This window comes from Pituophis catenifer, unplaced genomic scaffold (genome assembly GCF_029215685.1).
Source record: "Pituophis catenifer annectens isolate HBS135680 unplaced genomic scaffold, rPitCat1.0.hap2 SCAF_12, whole genome shotgun sequence".
In the NCBI taxonomy this organism is placed as follows: Eukaryota; Metazoa; Chordata; class Lepidosauria; order Squamata; family Colubridae; genus Pituophis; species Pituophis catenifer.
In genome coordinates this window covers 17,709,989-17,733,860 of record NW_027256892.1, presented here as the reverse complement: position 1 = coordinate 17,733,860, position 23,872 = coordinate 17,709,989, and the positions used below count along the sequence as shown (strand labels likewise).

Below are 23,872 nucleotides of genomic sequence, written 5' to 3'. Positions count from 1 at the left end.
TGGAGCCAGTTCCCTCATCCAACTTTCTCACCGAGTCATTGGGGAAAGAAATAAAAGGAAGAAACACACTGTGCTCATTTTGAGTTCTGAAGGAAGGGCAGATGGAAGGCTCACCAATAAATAAAGTCGTCAAGACTTGAGCTCAGCATCAAAGGCTCTTTCTCTCTTTATCCCACTCATGACCCCCTTCCCATGTATGCACACACCTATGTGTAAGCGTGCACACATACAAGGATGCCCTCGCAAACTGGAAAGTAGAAAACGCATCCTAGAAAAAGGTAGCCAGATACCATATATTGTTGCCAAGACAACTGAACGAACAATGATCTTTTAACATTCTTGTCACGATTTGGGAGATAAAACATCAGACCTTTAAAAAGATGTGCAAGCTCAGGAATGCCAGCCCTACTTTGAGAAAAGCAGAAAACGCCAGTTTCTATTTTCTAATTTTTTAATACAATGTTCTACCAACTGGCAGGTTCTTTACTTAGGATGTGACCAGATGCTTAGAATACGACTGCGTGTCTCAAGTAGGTATCTTAATGCCACATGCTCTATTCATCCATTTATTTGTTCCTTTCTTTGTATCACATCTTTATTATTTTTACAAATAACTCAAAGCAGCGAACATATCCAACACACTTTCCTCCTCCTATTTTCCCCCACCACAACCCTGTGAGGTGGGTTGGGCTGAGAGAGATTGGCTAGCCCAAGATCAGCCAGCTGGCTTTCATACCTAAGGCGGGACTAGAACTCACAGTCTCCTGGTGATTGGCCCAAAGTCACCCAGCCGGCTTTCATGCTTAAGGCGGGACTAGAACTCACAGTCTCCTGGTGATTGGCCCAAAGTCACCCAGCCAGCTTTCATACCTAAGGCGGGACTAGAACTCACAGTCTCTTGGTGATTTGCCTAAAGTCACCCAGCCGGCTTTCATGCTTAAGGCGGGACTAGAACTCACAGTCTCCTGGTGATTGGCCCAAAGTCACCCAGCCAGCTTTCATACCTAAGGCGGGACTAGAACTCACAGTCTCCTGGTGATTTGCCCAAAGTCACCCAGCCGGCTTTCATGCTTAAGGAGGGACTAGAACTCACAGTCTCCTGGTGATTTGCCTAAAGTCATCCAGCCGGCTTTCATGCTTAAGGTGGGACTAGAACTCACAGTCTCCTGGTGATTTGCCCAAAGTCACCCAGCCGGCTTTCATACCTAAGGCGGGACTAGAACTCACAGTCTCCTGGTGATTGGACCAAAATCACTCAGCGGCTTTCGTGCCAAGAGTAGGACTAGAACTCGCAGTCTCCTGCTTTCTAGCCTGGTACCTTAACTACCAGACCAAGTTCGGATACCGATGAATGACATTTAAAATCTCTTGGCACATGAATTTGGACACACAGCTGCTTTGTAACATCTGAATTCACAGGAATAAAGACATTCGTTCTTTGGCAGCTGACAGCTGTCTAAAGCAACTTCTTCTGATGTCTAAGGCTTTAAAAAAAACAAGACTGCCTATCATTTAGTTTGCCATAATTGACATCGGTGACAAATTAGCCCCTAGTATGTTTGTTTTTTTCATGGGGAATCACCCATGCGAGCCATATCCATTCCTAGGAGGGAACACGTTTAGAGGGATTTTCATTTTAGGGTTGATTATAACCTAATGAAGGGACGTGGTGGCTCAATGGCTAAGACGCTGAGCTTGTCGATCAGAAGGTCGGCAGTTCAGCGGTTCGAATCCCTAGTGCCGCGTAACGGGGTGAGCTCCTGTTACTTGTCCCAGCTTCTGCCAACCTAGCAGTTCGAAAGCACGTAAAAAATGCAAGTAGAAAAATAGGGACCACCTTTAGTGGGAAGGTAACAGCGTTCCGTGCACCTTTGGCATTGAGTCATGCCGGCCACATGACCACGGAGACATCTTCAGATAGCTTCAGATAGCGCTGGCTCTTCGGCTTTGAAACAGAGATGAGCACCGCCCCCTAGAGTCGAGAACAACTAGCTCATACGTGCAAGGGGAACCTTTACCTTTAGTTCTCATACATAGCGGGAATGGTGATTTTTCTCCATCCTTATCCTCTCCGAAATTGGCTACTCTTCCAAAATTTCTATTTCCCTGAAAAAAGAAGAACAAGTAATGGTTGCTTCTTGAACCATCCATAGCTACTTAGTTTAGCAAACTTAGCAAACTTAGTTTTAATAAATGAGTGGGTGACTGAAACTAGCCAAAATTCCAGGCTAACATTTGCAACCAAGTGTATTAAGGAAAAGTAAGAGCACCTAGAATCTGAATCTGTCATAGCTGTCCTTGAATCAGAAGAGGACAGAGACAGATAGCTATTCTTTTCCAAAGCATTGTTTCCAAGTGCTTGAACAATCCTTAAATGTAACTTTAAATCCAAGGATAAAATTTATCGTCGGCAGTTATCTATTAAAGTTTGCCCAGGTATATCTCAGCCTCTGTTGGTAAACCAGAATGGAATTGTCTGACTTGACCATCTTTAACCCATCGTTCTAAGCTAAGCCATGGCTCGTTTTAACCACAAGCAGAAATGTTCCCTCAAAATATGGAGGCTTGGTTTTAACTGCAGTTTACAAGCCACAAGGACTGGGTTGATACAATGTGCTGAGCTTAAAAGAAAACGAACATCGTGGTTTAGAATAATATGTGAACTTCTACCAACATTGGTCAGCTGGGAACAGAGGTGGGCTTCAAACATTTTAGCAAGGGGTTCTCTGCCCAGTTGCTGGGTGGGTGTGGCCATGGTGGGCATGGCCTAGTCAGCCTCTTGCACCACAGGACAAGGGTAGTGTTTTTGACCTCCCCGGGCTCCGGAGGCTTTCCTCAAGCCTCCAGGAGGGCAAAAACGGTCTCCCCAGGCTCCAGAGGCCCTCTGGAGGCTTCCCGAACATCCGGTAGGCCTGTTTGTTGCCCTCCCTGAGTACCCTGCACTTACCTGCATCCAAAACAGGCCACGTGGGGACTCCTGGGAGGGGAGGGGCAGGGTGTTTGGGGCCAGCCAGGAGTGGGATTTGAGGGTTCTCCAAACTGCACAGAATCTTAGCTAGAGGTTCTCCCGAACCCCTGCGAACCCCCAGCAGCCCAGCCCTGGCTGGGAAGGAACTAAGAGATGGAAGAATTAGAGAGTGGGTCAATTAGGATATTCTGCTCTGGCCTTCTCCCTTATTACATCCCAAAGGTTAACAAGTTCTAATTGAGCCATTTGTTTATCGCACACACAGAGTTTTTGGCTCCGTCTCAGCCAAACGTAGGAGTGAAGAAACGCCATCACTGCACTTACACCTCACTTGTATGCAAAAGTTTAATCAGGAGACCAAGTAAAATCCCCCTTTTCCTGGAATGGGAGTAAAAGAACAGCTGACTGTGAAAATGTGCTTAAGAAATGTCTGAGGGGGGAAAAAATGGGGAAATACACAAAAGGCCGGTACTGTTGAGGTGAAACTGAATTCTGTGAGGGCTTGTTCCCTTGGTTATGTCTGAGGAGTCCTCTGTGTGAAAATGGGTTTTTCGGTAAGAAACAATCTTTTTATGTTCCTTGCTCTTCTCTTGAGACCTTTCCAGGGAAAGGCTGCTGGGGGTTCGCAAGGGTTCGGGAGAACCTCTAGCTAAGATTCGGTGCAGTTCGGAGAACCCCCAAATCCCACTCCTGGCTGGCCCCACCCACCCCACTCCTCCCCTCCAAGGAGTCCCCACACAGCCTGTTTTGGATGCAGGTAAGTGCAGGGCGTGCACAGAGGCTCGAGGATGGCAAAAAACAGGCCTACTGAAGTTAGTTTCTGGCCTCCAGAGGCCGGGGAAGGCAAAAACGCTCCCTCACCATGGTGGAGGAGGCTGACTAGATCACGCCCACCATGACCATGCCCACTCAGCAACTGGGCAGAGAACCTCTTGCTAAAATTTTTGAAGCCCACCCACGTACAGAGAGAGACTCAGGTTGGTTTCCACATCCCAATGTTTCAGCCATAGTTTATTCTACAAGCCATAATGATTGGATTCACACCTGCCACCAAACTAAACTACGGCTTGCCAGGCTAAAGAGCTGTGGTGGTGCAGTGGTTAGAATATACTACTGCAGGTTACTTCTGCTGACTGCCAGCTGACTGCAGTTTGGCAGTTCGAATCTCACCAGGTTCAAGGTTGACACAGCCTTCCATTCCTCTGAGTTGGGTAAAATGAGGACCCAGATTGCTGAGGGCAATAGGCTGACTCTTTAAGCCGCTTAGAGAGGGCTGGAAAGCACTGTGAAGCGGTATATAAGTCTAAGGGATATTGCTATTGCTACAATGACATTGATGAAGGTGACTTAGGAGCATTCTTTGCTCTTATAAGAGCTGTGGTGGCGCAGTGGTTAGAATGCAGTATTGCAGGCTAATTCTGCCGACTGCCAGCAGTTCAATTCTCAGCAGCTCAAGATGGACTCAGCCTTCCATCCTTCCGAGGTTGGTATTGTTGGGGGCAATATGCTGACTCTGTAAACTGTTTAGAGAGGGCTGTAAAGCACTGTGAAGCGGTATATAAGTCTAAGAGCTTTTGCTAAAGGACAAGAGTCTAGATCCCAAAGAGCTAAAACAAACAACATGCTAGGATGTCACAGCATACGAACCCAACCACAAATATATAAATCTGCAAGTGAGCTGACTTTTAACAGCAGAAACAAGCAGGGCTGCAGAGCTTCCCTTCTACCAAGAAACCTGATGTTTTAGATTCAGATATCGGAAGATATTTCCTATTTTTCCGTTATGAACACAATGTTTGCTAGTGGCTTGGGATATTGGGCATATATATATTGTAGAGTTGGTTTATTATTGCCCTTTATTGCATCTTAGTAATTCCCAGTCACCTTCCGATGCACCAATTTCCGATACAAAAATAGTTCCGAGAGATATTGGAAAAGGCAGAAGCTAGAAGCTAATTTTGTGAGTTGTTGTGAGTGTAATTTTAACCGTGTGAGATGGTAGCAACCAGGCATACTCTTCAGAGACTCATCAGAGCCCGCGAGCCAACATGCCATCCTCTTCCAGCCATCCCAATCTCCCCACATTTCTGTACCCGAAATCCCATGTCTCTACTGTGTTTCTCTTCTTTTGCTTCGTTGTTTGGGGATTGCTTCTGAGATGCTTGCAGTTGCAGCTGCAAATGTTCCTGGACATACAATGGAAGGGAAGTTGACATGCAGATTGCCTTCCAGATGTAGGTAACACTCAGGGGTGGGCTGCTGAGGGTTCACAGGGGTCCGGGAGAACCTCTAGCTAAGATTCTGTGCAGTTCGGAGAACCCCCAAATCCCACTCCTGGCTGGCCCCTCCCACCTCACCTCGACCCTCCCAGGAGTCTTCACACGGCCCGTTTTGGATGCAGGCAAGTGCAGGGTGCGTGTGGAGGCTCGGGGAAGGTGAAAAACAGGCCTACTGGAAGTTCGAGGAAACAGGGCCTCCAGAGGGCCTCCAGAGCCTGGGGATGTTGTTTTCGCCCTCCTGGAGGCTCGAGGAAAGCCTCCGAAGCCCGCAGAGGGCAAAAACGCCCCCTCCACACCGTGGTGCAGGAGGCTGACTAGGCCACGCCCACCATGGCCACGCCCACCCAGCAACTGGGCAGGGAACCCCTTGCTTAAATTTTTGAAGCCCACCCCTGATAACACTTCTCCAGGAACCTGAAGGACAAACCGAATTGCTGAGAACCTCTCCATCAAAGGTTTTTATGACCAAGAAATATCTTATTAAAGATAACCAGCAGGGGGCCTCTTGTGTCAACCTCCAGCCAACAGACTTTCCTTAAACATATCTTGCCCATCTTGTTATTCTACTGTTCAGTCACCTTCTCTTGATGTCTTCTCCGTGGTTCAGTTTAGCCTCTCCTATTCCACCCAAATGCTACATATGGCCCTCAGCCCCAGATAGGTTGTGTGCCCATTCATTAGCCAATTTTCTTCAGTTCTGTATTTTTTTTTCCCCCTTAGTCACTGCACTCAGTTTCACTAATGTGAAAGAGAATCCTATTTTCCAAAGCGCCAGAAGGCCGGACAAGAAGCAATGGATGGAAATAAATAAAAGAGAGATCCAACCTAGAAGTAAGGAGAAATGTCCTGACAGTGAGAACAATTAATCAGCGGAACAACTTGCCTCCAGAAGTTGTGAATGCTCCATCACTGGAGGTTTTTAAGAAGAGATTGGACAACCATTTGACTGAATTGGTGTAGGGTTTCCTGCCTAAGCAGGGAGTTGGACTAGAAGATTTCCAAAGTCCCTTCCAACTCTGTTATTCTGTTCTGTTAATGTGTTGTACTCATTTTGCAAAGTTCTGGAGTTACCAAGGGATGCCTTCCTCCCAGACCAGTTAACAGAATTAACAGAATAACAGAGTTGGAAGGGATCTTGGAGATCTTCTAGTCGAGCCTCCTGCTTAAGCAGGGAATCCTATTCTATTTCAGACAAATTGTTATTCAACCTCTTCTTAAAAACCTGTGGGTATTGGAGCACCCACAATTTCTGGAGGCAAGTCGCCCCAGTTCTTTCAGATCATCTTTCTCCACTCCTCCTCCTCCTCTTCCTCCTTTTTGTCCCCCTTATCAAAACTTCCATATTATGGAGCTAATTGGTCCTGTTTTCCTCATAGATCCATTTCTCAGACACCGCGTGTTTTGAGCATCTCCGTGGATCCAAAAATCTGCTCTCTCTGAAATATACCGCAACATTACATCATTTCCACACGGAGTGACAAACTAGCAACCTCTTGATCCTGGAATCCTGGAAAACAAGCGCCGATGAAAGCTCATCATGTTTTCTTTCTTTTTTTAAACGCTCCAAAGGGTTTTATTTTATAAAAAGAAGTGGAGTAACGGGTAACGTTGGCCCCCAGGCGATCCATTGCTATTTCAAGATACAGCTGGTGCGTGTCTGAATATACAAAGATGGCTTTTCAAGGAAGATGAGCAGAGTTGAAAATACTCCCCCCCCCAGACAGATGCCCAGTTATTTGTCTGGAGTAAATAGTCTTTAAATATTGACTCTTGTCCGTCAAGCTTTTTACCAGAAAGAGAACTGGCCAAGTCAGCAGGTATCTGGAACCTCAAAACAGAACTGATACGCACCTCACAAATAAATATTGGGGAGATTCAGGCTTCCAAACAACCTCTCACAAAGGGGCAGGATGAGGTCATTTGTGGGACTTGGCCATCTTAACCAAGTGAAAATCGCATAACGAAAAGCTGAGGGACTTTTCATCACACAAAGTGACTTGTCTGAAGGAGATTCTTGGTCATCCAGGTCATATTTATTTCAAAGGTGCTTTTTCAAAAAGCAACCGGACTGTTTTTTCCTTGGGGAAGAAGAAGGAGAAAATGTTTCGCTTCTCATCCAAGAAGCTTCATCGGTTCTTGAATGAAAAGCAAAATTTCTTCTTCGTCTTCCTCAAGGAAAAAACAGTCCAGTAGTTGCCTTTTTAAAAAAAGCACTTTTGAGAATGACTTGCCTGAAGTTCTTTTGTTTCCTTCAGAACCACAACTAATCACAATTATTGAACTTCTGCGTGTCGCCGTTTTCACATGGAGGGCTCAGAAATATTGCCATCGTTACCTCACAACTCCGCTTCAGGCTATTTCTGAAGACACAGAAAGAGCCCTCAACTTCATATTGCTCCTGGCACAAATTCCTCATGCTGTTTGGGTGCACGACATGAGCCGTGCCCAGTTTATATATCCGTAGCCTTTATCCTTCCAAAAATAAAGAAGGCACAGGTCACAAAAGAAAGTTATCAAGCCCCATTTTAAAGGAAGATTATTCCTTTCATTTCAGCTTTTTGCTTCTTATTCAAGAAACAGCATGACTTGAATGTTTTATTTTTATTTTGTTTATTTTATTTGTTCAACTTGTATGCCGCCTTTCTCCGAAGACTCAAGGCGGCTTACAATGTATAGAATCTAAACCAGGAAATGTGGATATAATACCAGATTAAAATATTACACTTGAATTTGTTTTAAAACTGGCTTAAGCAGCTCTTTTGGGGAAATCCCACATATAGGGACTTTTCAGTAATGGGTTTTGTAGTTTCAGAATTCCTGTCTGATGCTGTTACTATAGTAGTCGTAGTAATTATTATTAAATTAATGTATTGCCCAACTCCTACTGACTCCAGACAATGAATATCTTGTTTAAAACTTTAAAGAGAGAGAGAGACAGACAGACAGAGAGAGAAAGAGAGAGAGAGAGTAAACATAGGAAGGATGACAAAGACTGGATGGAAAACAACCTACACAGTCTAAAGGAGCTTCCACTGTTCTTCACAATTCTTCTAAACAACAACTGAGTGGGAGTCACTTAAATCCTGGGGGAACCTCATTCCAGAAGGCAGGGACTGCTACAGAAAAGTTTCCCAATAAATGGCATTGTTTAATCAAAGGAATCCGGCGAGAATGCCAACTGTACCAAATCAAATCAGCCAGGCAGATGCTACAGAAGACAGGTAATTATTCAAGTATGTCATGAGTTTGAGACACTCACTTTTTTTTTTTTAGAAAAAAGTTGAAGATGCTTTTTTTTATTTATCTCCACATTCCATCATTTGGTTATTGCTTCAGACACCTTCCTGCGATTATTTGGAATTGATGGACTGGCAGCCTGGAATTCGCTTAACCCCTGTTTTGTATTTTTTTATCAATGGAGATGAAATTATGGAAATCTAGTTGTTTGCTCTATTTGTAGCCGGAATTCGAAGAACGTGCTTAAGAAATAGGGTCAAAGTCCAAGAACATACATTTGAGAGATATGTGTCATGTTCTTTGAGAAACCTTAAAGCAAAGCATATCAATCATCAAGATAAAAAAAAAATGAGAGGGAGAATTACATGCAACGGACAATTTGAGAAGGATAGAACATAGAATAATAAGAGTTGGAAGGAATCTTGGAAGTCTTTTCCAAGATGAAGCCTGGTAGAAGATCAACAAAAGAGGGTGGAAATGAAGTTGACTTCTGTCTTCTAGTTCTAATGCCTAGCGTCTTGCAAGACATTTTATTATGACTTCTAAAATAAGAGATCACTATGCACCAGCAAAGAACAGAAGAGAAAAATAAGTTCTGAATAATACAACCAAAATGAGAAAATACGACAAAGAGCAAACTTCCCCCCCACACCCCACTCCATTCAAAACAACCGATGAAGAATAACTGGAGACCTTATTACATTTCATGACATCCCTACCCATTTTCCAGAAACCTTGGCTACCCCAACTGAAACCATCAAGATGAAATTCCTGGCTTTAGTTACTCCTTGACAGCAACTTTGGGTATCGATGCCAGCAATGTAACGCGGGAGAGGGAAAAAGGATGCTTCCATTCTCCTCGGATTTGGAAATTTCTCTTGGGCAGATCTTTTTCCACCTGGAGCTGGGAGGAACAACGTCCCACTTCCCACCACAGGTGGTTTTACGGCAGAATAGAATCCGTGCAAAAGAGAGAGGAAAGTTGGGAGGACCCATATCTTCCCATGTGGAATTTCAGATAAATCAATGGGTGCGTTTTCTGCTGGCTGCGAGATCGATCTGGAGCTGAGAAAGAGTTAACCAAGAGAGAATAAAAGAGTTTGGGGTGGAGAGGGAGGGAGGGAGAGAAATGTTTGAGCTGACACTTCATCTGGGGAGGCGGATCCTCCTGAATCCTGATTGGCCTCAAGTTCCATCCCAAAACTCCACCACCCCCCTCTTTTTCCCCTTTTCCTCTCCCCCCCTCCCCAATTCTCCTCCTCCTCCTCCTCCTCCAGCTCTCTGCTCCCTGGGGAGGAGAATGCAGAATAGTGAGCGAGATCAAAAATAAACCTCTTATGTCAAAGCAGAGGAAAGAAAGTATAAATACCGCAGCTCTTTGCAGTTTGCTCTGCAAGGAGCTACTCAGGGAGAGCAAGTCCTCGTCCAAGGAAGGAAAAGTGGGAGGGGAGGTAAACCCAAAGAGAGAAAGAGAAAGAAAAAGAGAGAGAGAGAGAGAAATTAAGAATTTCCCCCAAGACTCTTTCGTCTCTCTGTGTGCTTTTCCCAACTGGACAAGTTGACTTGCTGGTGCTGCTGTTTCTTGTCTGGTTTTGTGACAGCTGCTTTGCAAAAAAAAAAAATCCAGGAAGCCCTGAGGAAGCTGAGCTGGTGAAGAAATCACCGTTGGGGCAGAAAAGGATTTTTCACCCTTTGCACCCTGGGCAACTTTGCTGCTAACTCAGCTGATCCCTTATTTTTCCCTCTCCAACCTTTGTCTCCTTCTGTCTCTCTCCTTCGTTTCCTAGTCTTACGTTTTGCAGGATTGCACCCTGTCTCAAAGCCAGTTGGGCATTTGCTCCTCCGGTGAATCTCCATCTCTCTCTGTGTGTTTGTGTGTGTGTCTCTCAACTTGTCTTCTGCTCCTTCTCCAGCTTCTAGCATCTATGCCACTTCCTCTTCAGCAGCAATCCTGCGCTAGCTGGTTGGCAGCTCTCTTTTCGCTTTTCCCCTTGCTGCTGTTTCAAAATGCCTGGGCATTATCTCTCCAGAATAGCGACGGCGGTGTTCAGGAGGTGGTGCCCGCCTGGGGTGATATGCCTCCGGGCAAGGGCAGACAAGTTTCTTTCTCCATCACAGCTTTTGGGAAAGTGCTCCTGTTGCAGGTGGAACCCGACGCCAGCTTCTTGGCTCCTGGGCTGAAGATTCAACATGTTGGTAGAAAGGAACCTGTTGGGTTCTTGGCTGAGGAAGAGGAGGAGGAGGAGGAGGAGGAGGATGTGAAGCTCAGAAAATGCTTCTACTCAGGGACTGTCAACTCACAACCAGACTCCCTAGTGGCTGTCAGCTTGTGTCAGGGCATCCATGGCTCCTTCTTTGTGGATGGAGACAAGTACATCATCCAGCCCCAAAGCCATGGAAGTGGGGAACCCCTGATGCAGGTTCATCAGCTCCAGAAGAGAAGCTGGTCCAAAGAAGCTGCTAAGGACAGGCGAGGAAGGGGAGCCCAGCTGGAACCCAACAGCACCACTACTTTCAACCGAGCCAAGAGGTTCACCTCCCAGGCTCGTTATGTGGAGACCTTGCTGGTGGCCGATACCTCCATGGTCCAGTTCTATGGGCAAGATCTGACGGTAAGGGAGATGCTTTTCTACTCCTCCTGTATCTTTCCAGGCTCAGGACTCAGACAGTGCATGCAAAAACTGTTTAGATCGAGAAATGGGGGGCATTCCTGTTGCATGAGGTAGCAACCTTGATGAAATGCAGCCGCGTGTTATAACAGTTGTAAGCACTCCAGATCTTGGAACGTTCCGTACTACAAACCACATCGGTCTTGAATTCTCAAGGTAGTCCTCAGCCTCCCTCTCCCCTACTACGAGGGTAGTAAGTTTGATTCACTCCACAGGTCAGTTTTAGCAACTCACAAGAGAGTGGCTGAGATTCTCCAAAACTGACAGGACTAGGTGGTAGTAGTAGTAGTAGTAGTAGTAGTAGTAGTAGTAGTAGTAGTACCCAAGAGAAAGACGCAAAGAGGACCAGAGGTGAAGGTACGGACAGGGTCACTGCAGGACAAATATCATGTCTTTTAAAGCTTGCCTTTTATAGAAGAGCAGGATTCCGTATTAACCGAGACTCGGAGTAACCACGGAGCAATTATGCCTCCCTCCCGTGTGCTGTAGAAACCGGGCCGCATTTTCTTCCCAGTATGATGTCATTTGCATCCTTGCATTCTCCTTCTCCTGATTGGCATCCCTGGGTTGAGGCCAAGAGGCATTTCGGATAAAGTCACGTATGCTGAAACACGTTACAAGAGAAAGCTTAACACCTAGGTGTTATTTTTTTGGCCGAAGTCCCGGTGGGGGCTCCAGTAACGCTGAGCTCCAGCGTGACTATGGAAATTGGCTACTCCCTCCGCTGGTTGGCAGGAGGAAGAGATCTGCATTTTTAGCCAATTTCTATAGATATTCTGATTTGGCCTCCTGCTCCTTGTCCCTGGGGGAAACTGTCTAATAGAAGCTGAAAGCCCTGTGAGTTCTGTAAAAGAAAGATAAGACACTTTTCTCTCTGTCCTCTAAACTTTTACTTTAAAAAAAAAGTTTACTTTTAAATCCCTTCCCTTCCTTTCCCTCCTGTTCCAAAGCAAAAGACTTTATAGATTTTTGGAGTCTGTATGATTGCATGTTAATATAATACCGTTCAGTAAATTGTAAAGCGGAAACACTTTGATTTTCCTAATACTTAAGGATCCCAAACTTGTATTCTGTACCAAACAGCTGACAAGAGAACTGTAAAACAATTTAACAGGACAGGCATGGATGTGTCATATTTTGATGTCTTCTGAATGAATGTAAGTTCTATCATGTTGGACAGTTTAGGGCCTTCTTGCTTAATCCTTGGCACAATTGCTTAGTTTGTTTGGAAAGAAAGCAGGCTAGACACCCAACCATATGTTAACTTTCAAGTCCCGGAGAGCATGTTTTGTGTCTGGTCTGTCTGTCTGTGTCCGTCTTTCTCTCTCTTTTCTCTCTCTTTTCTCTCTCTCTCTCTTCTCCCTCTTCTCTCCTCTCTTCTCTCCTCCCTCTCTTTTCTCTCTCTCTCACTCTCTCTGTGTGAGAGAGAGAGAGACAGAGACAGAGAGAGAGAGAGAGACGGAGGGAGAAAGGGAGGGAGGGAGGGAGGGGAGAGAGACAGAGAGACAGAGAGAGACAGAGAGAGAAATTCTGCTTATTTTTTCAGATCTGAAAAAAAAATACTAAAACCTGACTAATTTCATGCCAGTCTCCATGAAAACTGCATTCAAATTTACTAGCTCTAATTGGAAAAGTGTTCCGACTGGAATTTATGTCCAAAAAATGTTCTGACTGCTACGTATCAGAGAATATATTAATCTGTTAAGGACACTACATGAGAAGAAAGGGAGAAACTGTTTCATGCAAAGCCCACTAAGTGCATTTGTGAAATTTACTGGCTTTGCTTAACGTTCGTTAAAAGATTTTAGGATGGGAATAATGGGGAAGGGGTGGTAGACATGATCAACTTGTGGAAAAAAAATAGATAAAAAGAGCAGCCGAAATATGCATTGTCTTTCAGTTTAGCAATGGAAATAGTGTTTAGTGGGTTCAGGGGTTTTGTTGTAACTCTACCCTTCCACTTGAGTACCATCTTAGGACATCCATCTTCTTTAGAGAATGTGATTTGTAAATGGCTTGGGATGGTCAACACATGGTCCCCAAACTAAGCATGTACCATACCCGTATACAAATCAGACAAATGGTTTTCTACTCTCTTCTTAAAAACTTCCAGTGTTGGAGCATTCACAACTTCTGGAGGCAAGTTGTTCCACTGATTAATTGTTCTAACTGTCAGGAAATTTCTCCTTAGTTCAGTAGTGGGTTGCTCCCGGTTCGGCCCAGTTCGGCCGAGCCGGTAGCCGGGACAGTGTGACATCACCGCTACTGGTTCTCTGTGACTGGGAGCTGGACCCTCCCGCCCGCCCCCGCTTTATTCCTACCTTTATTTCTTGATTTTTAGTCCAGCTGATAGGTGCGGCAGAGTGGATTGCCGCACCTCAGCTGGCCAGAAACCCAATGCACTTGTGCATAGCTCAAGTTTGGCGCATGTGCGAGCAAAGCGAGCATATGCGCGGCGATCGCGTGCAAAGCATGTGCATGAAGAGAACTGATAGTAACACCGGTTGGAACCCACCACTGCCTTAGTTCTAGGTTGCTTCTCTCCTTGTTCAGTTTCCACCCATTATTCCTTGTCTGGCCTTCCGGCGCTTTGGAAAATAGCTTGAGCCCCTCCTCTCTGTGGCAGCCCCTCAAATATTGGAAGATGCTATCATGTCTCCACTGGTACCCTCAGGTGCTTTGGAGAATAGCTTGACTCCCTCTTCTTTGTGGCAGTCTCTGAGATATTGGAACACTGCTATCATGTCTCCCCTAGTCCTTCTTTTCATTAAACTAGACCTACCCAGTTCCTGCAACCGTTCTTTGTATGTTTTAGCCTCCAGTCCCCTAATCCTCTTTGTTGCTCTTCTCTGCACTCTTTCTAGAGTCTCCACATCTTTTTTACACCGTGATGACCAAAACTGGATGCAGGATTCCAAGTGTGGCCTTACCAAAGCATTATAAAGTGTTATTAACACTTTACGTGATCTTGATTCTATCCCTCTGTTTATGCAGCCTAGAATTGTGTTGGTTTTTTTGGCAGCTGCATCACATTGCTGGCTCATATTTAAATGGTTGTCCACTAAGACTCCAAGATCCCTCTCACGGTTAATACTATTGAGCAAGGTACCACCTATACCGTACCTGTGAATTTTGTTTTTCTTGCCTAAATGTAGAATTTTACTTTTTTTTCACCATTGAGTCATATATAATGGATGAAAGAGCGTTTTAAGTATCACATTTGTTACACGACAGCAATGAATCTTGGGAAAGTTGGCCTTTCCCATGTATTCACATGAGAATTGCTGTATTAACATCAACCCATTATTGAGTTCCTTCCTACACCGGTCCTTGAATGAGCACAAAACAAGATAGCTGTCCCCACTGCTTTTATTATGTTTGTTTTATAAAGGTAAAAGTAAAGGTTCCCCTCACACATACGTGCTAGTCGTTCCCGACTCTAGGGGGCAATGCTCAGCTCCATTTCAAAGCCAAAGAGCCAACGCTGTCGAAAACGTCTCTGTAGTCATGTGGCCGGCATGACTAAATGCTAAAAGCGCACGGAAGGCTGTTACCTTCCCACCAAAGGTGGTCCCTATTTTTCTACTTGCATTTTTTATGTGCTTTTGAACTGCTAGGTTGGCAGAAGCTGGGACAAGTAATGGGAGCTCACCCCATTATGTGGCATTAGGGATTCGAACCGTTGAACTGTCGACCTTCTGATCGACAAGCTCAGCATCTTAGCCACTGAGCCACCATGTCTCTATTTTTTTTTTAAGACACCACCAAATGTTGACTTGTTCAACAAGCCATGACCAAATAAAACCATTTTTTTAAATTTGATTTATATGCCGCCCTTCTCAGGAGACTCAGGGCGGCTTACAATGTGTTAAGCAATTGTATTCGGCTCCATATATGAAAGCCCATTGCTGATTAAACCCACATTTGCTTAGCTTCCTCTTAGCCGATGTCATGTTCTTTCAAGCCATTCAAACTGCTTATAAACACAACCTAATTCATTAATCCATGCTTCATTAGTTGTATACATACACGATGCATATTTACATTTTTAAAATATAATTACAATGAATGAGCGGAGGCATCCCAGTGCGTTCTGATTCATAAATGCACACAATTAGAACTCATACGGCTGCTATTTGGCAGAAGTAAGCTAACAAAAGGGGCAATTGTTGCCACACATTTTCAAGTTTCAAACGACACATGCAGTGTTGGGATTCAAGTAATTTAATTTAACCACAGGTTCTCTGCCCTAATGATTTCTTCCAACAACCAGTTTGCCGAACTGCTTAGAAAGGTAACAACCGGTTCTCCCGAAGTGGTGCAAACTGGCTGAATCAGTGGTGGGTTTCAAAATTTTATACTACTGGTTCTGTGGGCGTGGCTTGGTGGGTATGGCATGGCTTGGTGGGCGTGGCTTGGTGGGCGTGGCAGGGGAGGGATACTGTAAAATCTCCATTCCCACCCCACTCCAAGGGAAGGATACTGTAAAATCTCCATTCCCTCCCCAATCCAGGGGAAGGTTACGGCAAAATCCCCATTTCCTCCCGATCAGCTGGGACTTGGGAGGCAGAGAACAGATGGGGGTGGGGCCGGTCAGAATTTTTACTACCGGTTCTCCAAACTACTCAAAATTTCTGCTACCGGTTCTCCAGAACTGGTCAGAACCTGCTGAAACCCATCTCTGCACTGGACACATGATCAAGGGGTGTCCAACTCGATTTCATTGAGGGCTGCATTAGGGTTGTGTTTGAACTCAGGGGACCGGGGTGGGCGTGGCCACAGTGGGCATGGACAGCTCGACATCACGCATGTCGGGGTGCCTGTGGTGGCCAGAGTGCTTGCCAGTGAAAACAAGTTGCTGAGCTCCGTTTTCACTGGCAGAAGCATCATGGGGCTGGCTGTTTCCAGAGTGGCCCTGCAGGCCAGATCTAAGTATCCCGCAGGCCAGATCGAGCCCTCAACTCCTTGAGTTTGACACCCCTGGTCTAGAGAGAGGCCGCAGTTCCACAAAGGGGCAATCATCTTGGCATCTGGAGGCACTCCTGTGAGTGTGAGCCTCTACAAGCCGGCACCTTCTTTTATTTGACAATGCACACTTGCTGAAAGCCAAGAGAGTTGTATGTCGATGAAGATTGTCAGTCATCCAGGCAAAGTTGTCTGAAAATCTGAGTTCCTTGGATGAGCAGCAAAACGTCCCAAGCCAACAAGAAATACATCTAGTTGCCATCATTCAAATTTCAGTCCAAACAATAAGAGGAGGTGGGGGTCTCAGATAACAGAGTTAGAAGGTCAATGATGGCTCACCTTTTCCAGACCAAGTGCCCAATTTGCGTGTGCACGCAAATGCGTGTGCGCGCGCCCAAACCCCCAAAATGCAATGCGCATGCAGTCCCCATGGATTCACCCCGCGCATGTGTGAGTGCAGGCCCTCCACATGCCCCTCACACATGTGCATACGCCCTCCACATGCCCCATGTCTCCTGCATGCACCCATGGGCCATGCCCCCCCCCCATGCATGCACGGCAGAGACCCGTAGACCAGCTGGTACACACATGCACAGCAGAGATGAACTGGGGCAACGGCTCACGTGCCCACTGAGAGGTCCCATGTGCCATAGATTTGCCATCACAGTTGTAGGTCATTTAATCCAAACCCCCGCCCAAGCAGGAGACCCTACACCCGTGATGGCGAACCTATGGCATGGGTGCCACAGGTGGCACACGGAGCCATATCTGCGAGCATTGCCCTACCTCAGTCCAGCACACTGGCCAGCTGATTTTCGGGCCTTCCGGACCCACTGGAAGTCAGGAAACAGGCTGTTTTGGGCCTCCGTAGGGTCTCCGGGGGAGTGGGGAAGGCTATTTTTGCCCTCCCCAGGCTCCTCGAAAGCCTCTGGAGCCTGGGGAGGGCAAAAAATGGGCCTACTGGACCCACCATGCCATCGCGTGCCAAAAGCGGAGGGAGGGTCACGCGCATGCATGGGGGACGGGGCACATTGAATTATGGGTGTGGGCACGCATGCATGCAATGCCCCCCAACTCCCCCCACTTTTGGCACGTGACGGCAAAAAGGTTAGCCATCACTGCCCTACACCATTTCTGATAGATGGCAATTAGTCTCTTCTTGAAAGCTTCCAGTGATGAAGCTCCCACAACTTCTGAAGGCAACTTCTGTTCCACTGGCTGATGGTTCTCACTGTCAGAAAAACATTCTCCTTATTTTCTCCTTATCTGCAGGGTCTCTGTGGCTGCTGTCTATGGCATTTTTGCAGTTGTGTGGGTTGTTGTTTTTTAATCCCCCTGATTCTGAAAACTAAGGATGTTCTTCTAGATGTCTATGGAGATCCTCAGTCATCCAGGTCATAGTTGTCCTAAAGATGCTTTTTCAAAAGGAAATTGGACTTTGTATTTCTTTGGAAGTCCACTTGCCTTTTGAAAAAGCAACATTGGGATGATGCTCTACTAGGCATCTATCGCTGGAATACTCCACATCCGATGCACCCTTGCTAAGAAATTCATAGCTGTTTATTTATTTATTTATTGGTTCGATTTATATGCCGCCCTTCTCCGGAGACTCAGGGCGGCTTACAATGCATTAAGCAATAGCCTTCATACTTTTGTATATACCTGCTTAGTAGGGCTTTTGGGGGGCCCCAAGCGGTGTTCTTTTTTATACAAAGTCAACTTATTGTCCCCACAATCCAGGTCCTCATTTTACCTACCTTGAAAGGATGGAAGGCTGAGTCAACCTTCAGCCTGGTGAGATTCGAACTTGCAGTAATTGCAGGCAGCTGGTGCTAGTTAACAGCACTTTAGTCTGCTGCGCCACCAAGGCTCTTTTTAAGAAGAGGACATTTTTAGAATAGGACATTTTTAGACTCTTTTAGAACAGGACTTTTTCTCTCAAGCTCTGCCAGGGAAGTAATTGCCACAGACAGCAGCCCCAGAGAAAGTCCCCTCCCCTTGTCTTCCAAATAACAGGTTGACCCCAGGACCGCTAAGGTTTTCCATCCTTAACCTGCGCCTGCAGATGGTTGCTTCTTAGCTGTCCCACTTTAAGGCTGCCCGTTGAATGCCACTAAGAACATTCCTGGTTTTTTTTTTTCTTTTCAAGAAACAGAATCTAGAGATACAGATACAGATTAACAGAGTTGGAAGGGACCTTGTAGGTCATCTAGTCCAACCCCCCACCCAAGCAGGAGACCCCACACCATTTCTGACAAATGGCAGTCCAATCTCTTCTTGAAAGCCCCCAGTGATGAAGCTTCCACAACTTCCGAAGGCAACTTTTGTTCCATCGGTTGATTGTTCTCACTGTCAGAAAGTTCCTCCTCATTTCTAGGTTGAATCTCTCCTTGATCAGTTTCCATCCATTATTCCTTGTCTGGCCTTCAGGTGCTTTGGAAAATAGCTTGACCCCCTCCTCTTTGTGGCAGTCCCTCAAATATTGGAAGACTGCTATCATGTCTCCCCTGTTCCTTCTCTTCACTAGGCTAGCCATGCCCAGTTCCTGTAACCGTTCATTGTATGTTTTATCCTCCAGTCTTCTAATCATCTTGGTTGCTCTTCTCTGCACTCTTTCTAGAATCCCAATATCTTTTTTATAGTGTGGTGACCAAAACTGAATGCAGTACTCTAGGTGCGGTTTTAATAAGGCTTTATTGAATGGTATTAGTATGTCCCTTGATCTTGATTGTATCCCTCTGTTAATGCAATTTAGAATTGTGCTGGCTTTTTTGGCTGCCGCTGCACATTGCTGGCTCATATTTAACTGGTTGCCCACTAAGACTCCAAGATCCCTCTCACAGTCACTGCTATTAAGCCTGGTTTCCCCCAGTCTATATGTGTGCTTTTGGTTTTTCTTGCCTAAGTGTAAGACTTTACTTTTCTCTACGTTGAATTTCATTTTGTTAGATCTGCACTTGATCTGGCTCACTGTGCGTATGAGCAGAACACCTTATGCCCCTGCGGCCCTTAAATTTAAAGAGAACGCCCCATGACTCCAGCCAGCAGCAGTATCGAGCGACTCTGAACAATAAAGCCAATTTTTTTTAAAATGTCTTTCCAGGATCCGTGAACTCTGTCTTCTAGCTGGAGACATCGTGTTAGAGCTACATTGTTCTGCCAAAAGATCTCTCCTCCTTTTATTCCCAGCATCTTAAACTTGGGTAAAATGAGCCTGAACAGCCACAACTCGTTGCTTTCTTAATTGTTTTTCTTTTTTTAGAAACAATTTGCTGCGCACATTATCACAGCTAAGGCTTGATTGTAAACTCTTGGTGGTCTGCCACAGCTTTGCTTTGACCACGGTGTCTCAGTCACTGCCAGCAATTAAGCAGGGAAAGCTTCCACCACCACGAAAGTGCAAATGATGTGAAAAGAGGGAGCTTTGGTGCTGTCTGATTTGCAGACGTTACATTACCCAACTAGGTAATACCATCAGTGCACCCAGATTCCTTTGAGTCAAGGCGGGACTGGAACTCATAGTCTCCTGGGGATTGGTCCAAAGTCACCCAGCTGCTTTTATGCTTGAAAGACTAGAACTCACAGTCTCCTGGTGATTAGCCCAAAGTCATCCAGCTGCTTTTATGCCTGAAAGACTAGAACTCACAGTCTCCTGGGGATTGGTCCAAAGTCACCCAGCTGCTTTTATGCTTGAAAGACTAGAACTCACAGTCTCCTGGTGATTAGCCCAAAGTCATCCAGCTGCTTTTATGCCTGAAAGACTAGAACTCACAGTCTCCTGGGGATTGGTCCAAAGTCACCCAGCTGCTTTTATGCCTGAAAGACTAGAACTCACAGTCTCCTGGTGATTAGCCCAAAGTCACCCAGCTGCTTTTATGCTTGAAAGACTAGAACTCACAGTCTCCTGGTGATTAGCCCAAAGTCACCCAGCTGCTTTTATGCCTGAAAGACTAGAACTCACAGTCTCCTGGGGATTGGTCCAAAGTCACCCAGCTGCTTTTATGCCTGAAAGACTAGAACTCACAGTCTCCTGGTGATTAGCCCAAAGTCACCCAGCTGCTTTTATGCCTGAAAGACTAGAACTCACAGTCTCCTGGGGATTGGCCCAAAGTCATCCAGCTGCTTTTATGCCTGAGAGACTAGAACTCACAGTCTCCTGGGGATTGGCCCAAAGTCATCTGGCTGTTTTTATTCCTGAGAGACTAGAACTCACAGTCTCCTGGTGATTAGCCCAAAGTCACCCAGCTGTTTTTGTGCCTAAGGAAGGACTAGAACTCACAGACTCCCAGTTTCTAACTGGTTGCCTTAACCATTGCCCCAGATAATGTTGGAAGAAAATGTCATGGGCCAGGCATTCTAGTTTTTCCCCTGTAAGATAGCCTATGGTACCGATTCAGGAATGAAAAAGATAGTTGGCTTTTGTGCAGTCAACATAAACAAGCTACCACCTCATCCCTCATCACAGGCACAAAAATATCCTGTGCATACCCTGGTCAATATTTTTTCCCCACTCTCCTGCTGAAAGATATAGGCATCTTGAACTATATTTTTTGAAGAGGCTCAGAATGAATACATGCATTAACAAACTTAATTTTTAACAGACTGGCTTCTTCCATTTCTTACTTTCTCCCCTGTCACTCCAAAGATGGAAAAGAAGAAAAAAAAACCTCCCCAGGGAGAAAACACATCCCCATAAAGAGGCAGAGGAGGGTATTCAAATTTGGATATGCGAATTGAGGTACAGGATTGAAACATATCAAGAATTATGATAATCGGCATAGTTTGCAGGGAATTACCATGTCAGTCGGTTGCATCTCAGATTAACAGATTAACAGAGTTGGAAGGGACCTTATAAGTCATCTGGTGCAACCCCCCACTCAAGCAGGAGACCCTACACCATTTCTGACAAATGGCAGTCCAATCTCTTCTTGAAAGCCTCCAGTGATGAAGCTCCCACAACTTCCAAAGGCAACTTCTGTTCCATCGGTTGATTGTTCTCACTGTCAGAAAATTCCTCCTCATTTCTAGGTTGAATCTCTCCTTGATCAGTTTCCATCCATTATTCCTTGTCTGGCCTTGGACTGCCATTTGTCAGAAATGGTGTAGGGTCTCCTGCTTGAGCAGGAGGTGGGGTTGGACTAGATGACCTATAAAGTCCCTTCCAACTCTGTCAATGTGTGTTAAGATCCATCTGGATCTTGAGCTTATCTTCTAGGCTGTTAGGTATTCCTGCCAACTTAGTATCACCTGCAAATTTTTTGAGTTCCCCTTCTATTCCTTAATCTAAGTCGTTTATGAAGATAATACTTACTGAGTACTTACGAGACCACCTGCTGCAACCGATAACCTCCCACCAACCAATACGCTCTCACAGAGTAGGCCTACTCATAGTACCATCTTTAAAACAATGTCGTCTAGTAGTTCCAAGGGAGAGAGCCTTCTCTGTGGGGGCACCTACTCTTTGGAACAAAATACCCCCTGGAATATGAATAATCCCAGATCTTCGCACTTTCCGATGTGCCCTGAAGACCTTTCTGTTTCAACAAGCAGGGCTAGCATAAACATCTAAATTCTATGCCAAGGTCTTAGCAGATACACTAAGTTGACTCAATTTATTATTTTCTGTTTATAAAAAAAAAATTATTATATGTATATGAAATCTTATTCTGTTCACCGCCCTGAGTCCTTCGGGAGAAGGGTGGTATAGAAATTCAATAATAATAATAATAATAATAATAATAATAATAATAATAATAATAATAATAATAATAATAATATCTCCCTACAGTGGAAAACATGACAATGAGTTGTGCTCATTGTCTTAAAATTGCTGTCCAATCCAACAGGAAATTTTGAAATCTCGATTTTCTTGGTTGCCGAGGATTCCCTTTGATCTGTAAACTGCCCGAGGTTGGGCAATCCTTCAAAGCAGAAGACCTTCCTCTGAAACTAGGACACATGGCCACCCAGAGCAGGATTCTTCTCAGCTTCCTCTTTTATGGTCCATCTAATGTTAAACAGCTGCTCTCATGTGGCTTTGTAGTGCCTGTTGGCACACAGCACCTCTGGGCTATGAAGCACTCTGGTATGAAAAACACACTTCAAAAATGAGCATTGTTATTCCGAAGGCCAACGGTTGAGAGAAAACTTTGGGGAAATTTCCAAAGAAAAGCAAGCCAGTGTAACATTAATTTGTTTGCCCAAACACTTTGTCTTCAACGGGGAAAATTTCAGATATTCTAAGTTTGATCATATTTATAAGATAGGATAACCACTTTTGAGAACCAGTTTGGTCTTGTGATCAAGGTGCTGGACTAGGTATCGGGCACCTAAAATCTGCCTTAGGCATAAAAGTCAGGGGTGGCTTTGAGCCAGTCACTCCTGCTCAGCCCTAGGGAGAAGGCAATGCAAATTACTTCCAAAAATGCTGCCTAGAAAAACAAATGATAAAGTTTCTGGGAATTATTCTAACTCAAAGACAAAACAATTTTCCTTTCCTTTCCTTTCCTTTCCTTTCCTTTCCTTTCCTTTCCTTTCCTTTCCTTTCCTTTCCTTTCCTTTCCTTTCCTTTCCTTTCCTTTTCTTTCCTTTCCTTTCCTTCGCTTCCCTTCCCTTCCCTTCCCTTTTCCCTTCCCTTCCTTTCCTTTCTCCCTCAGCTTTTTTCTTTCCTTTCCCCTTCCTCCCTTTCCTTTCCGTCCCTTCCTCTCTCCCTCAACTTTTCCTTTCCCCTTTCCACTTCCTCCTTCCCTCTCTCTCCCTTCCCTTCCCTTCCCTTTCCTTTCCCTTCACTCTCTCCCTAGACTTTTTTCTTTCCTTTCCCCTTTCCTCTTCCTCTTTCCCTCTCTCTCCCTTCCCTTCCTCCTTTCCTTTCTTTTCCTTCCCTTCTTTCCTCCCTTCCCTCCTCTCCCTCCCTCCCCTCCCCTCCCTCTCTCCCCTTCTTTCCCCTTTCCTTTTCTTTCCCACCATTATCCTTTTTCTCCCAATAAGAATTCAATAGTTTGGCTACTTTGAACCTTCCTGAACATTTTCCCAACTAGATCATCAAACCAAATTGACATCAAATATCATGTGAAGTCAGCCAGGGAGGCCTAAAGAATATCTGAACAAAGGACAGAAGCAGCACCAACATAACAGGAGGGCAACAACATTGTGTGTGTGGCATCTGTTGCCACAATAGAGGGAGAAGGATTGGGTAATCTGTTGGTGTTTATAATTGTTACTTACATGTCCCACTATTCCTGGGGGGGGGGATCAGGTTGGAAGAAATGTAGGAGGATGTCACTTCCCTATCTCCCTTCTAACTCGTCTGTCTTACCTTGGATTCATTGACTAACTTTAAGACCTCAACCCAAACTTCATATTTGAACTGTAAAAAGGTAAAGGTTCCCCTCGCACATATGTGCTAGTCATTCCCGACTCTAGGGGGCGGTGCTCATCTCTGTTTCAAAGCCGAAGAGCCAGTGCCATCCGAAGATGTCTCCGTGGTCATGTGGCCGGCATGACTCAATGTGAAAGGCGCATGGAACACTGTTATCTTCCCACCAAAGGTGGTCCCTATTTTTCTACTTGCATTTTTTACGTGCTTTTGAACTGCTAGGTTGGCAGAAGCTGGGACAAGTCACGGGAGCTCACCCCGTTATGCGGCACTAGGGATTTGAACCACTGAATGGCCAACCTTTCGATCGACAAGCTAAGCGTTTTAGCCACTGAGCCACCGCGTCCCTATACATAGTAGCATTTTTGTATGATCTTCC

General features: G+C 45.3%; 1 protein-coding gene across 1 annotated transcript in view; it reads left to right on the top strand.

Annotated features, from left to right (window-relative positions):
• Positions 1 to 10,142: 10,142 nt before the first annotated feature.
• ADAMTS8 (ADAM metallopeptidase with thrombospondin type 1 motif 8) overlaps positions 10,143 to 23,872 on the top strand; it is a 42,703-nt gene continuing 28,973 nt past the window's right edge. The window contains exon 1 of the mRNA XM_070952648.1: positions 10,143 to 11,096. Within this exon, the coding sequence (XP_070808749.1) occupies positions 10,410 to 11,096 (687 nt within the window). The 5' untranslated portion in view covers positions 10,143 to 10,409. The remainder of the gene's footprint in view (positions 11,097 to 23,872) is intronic.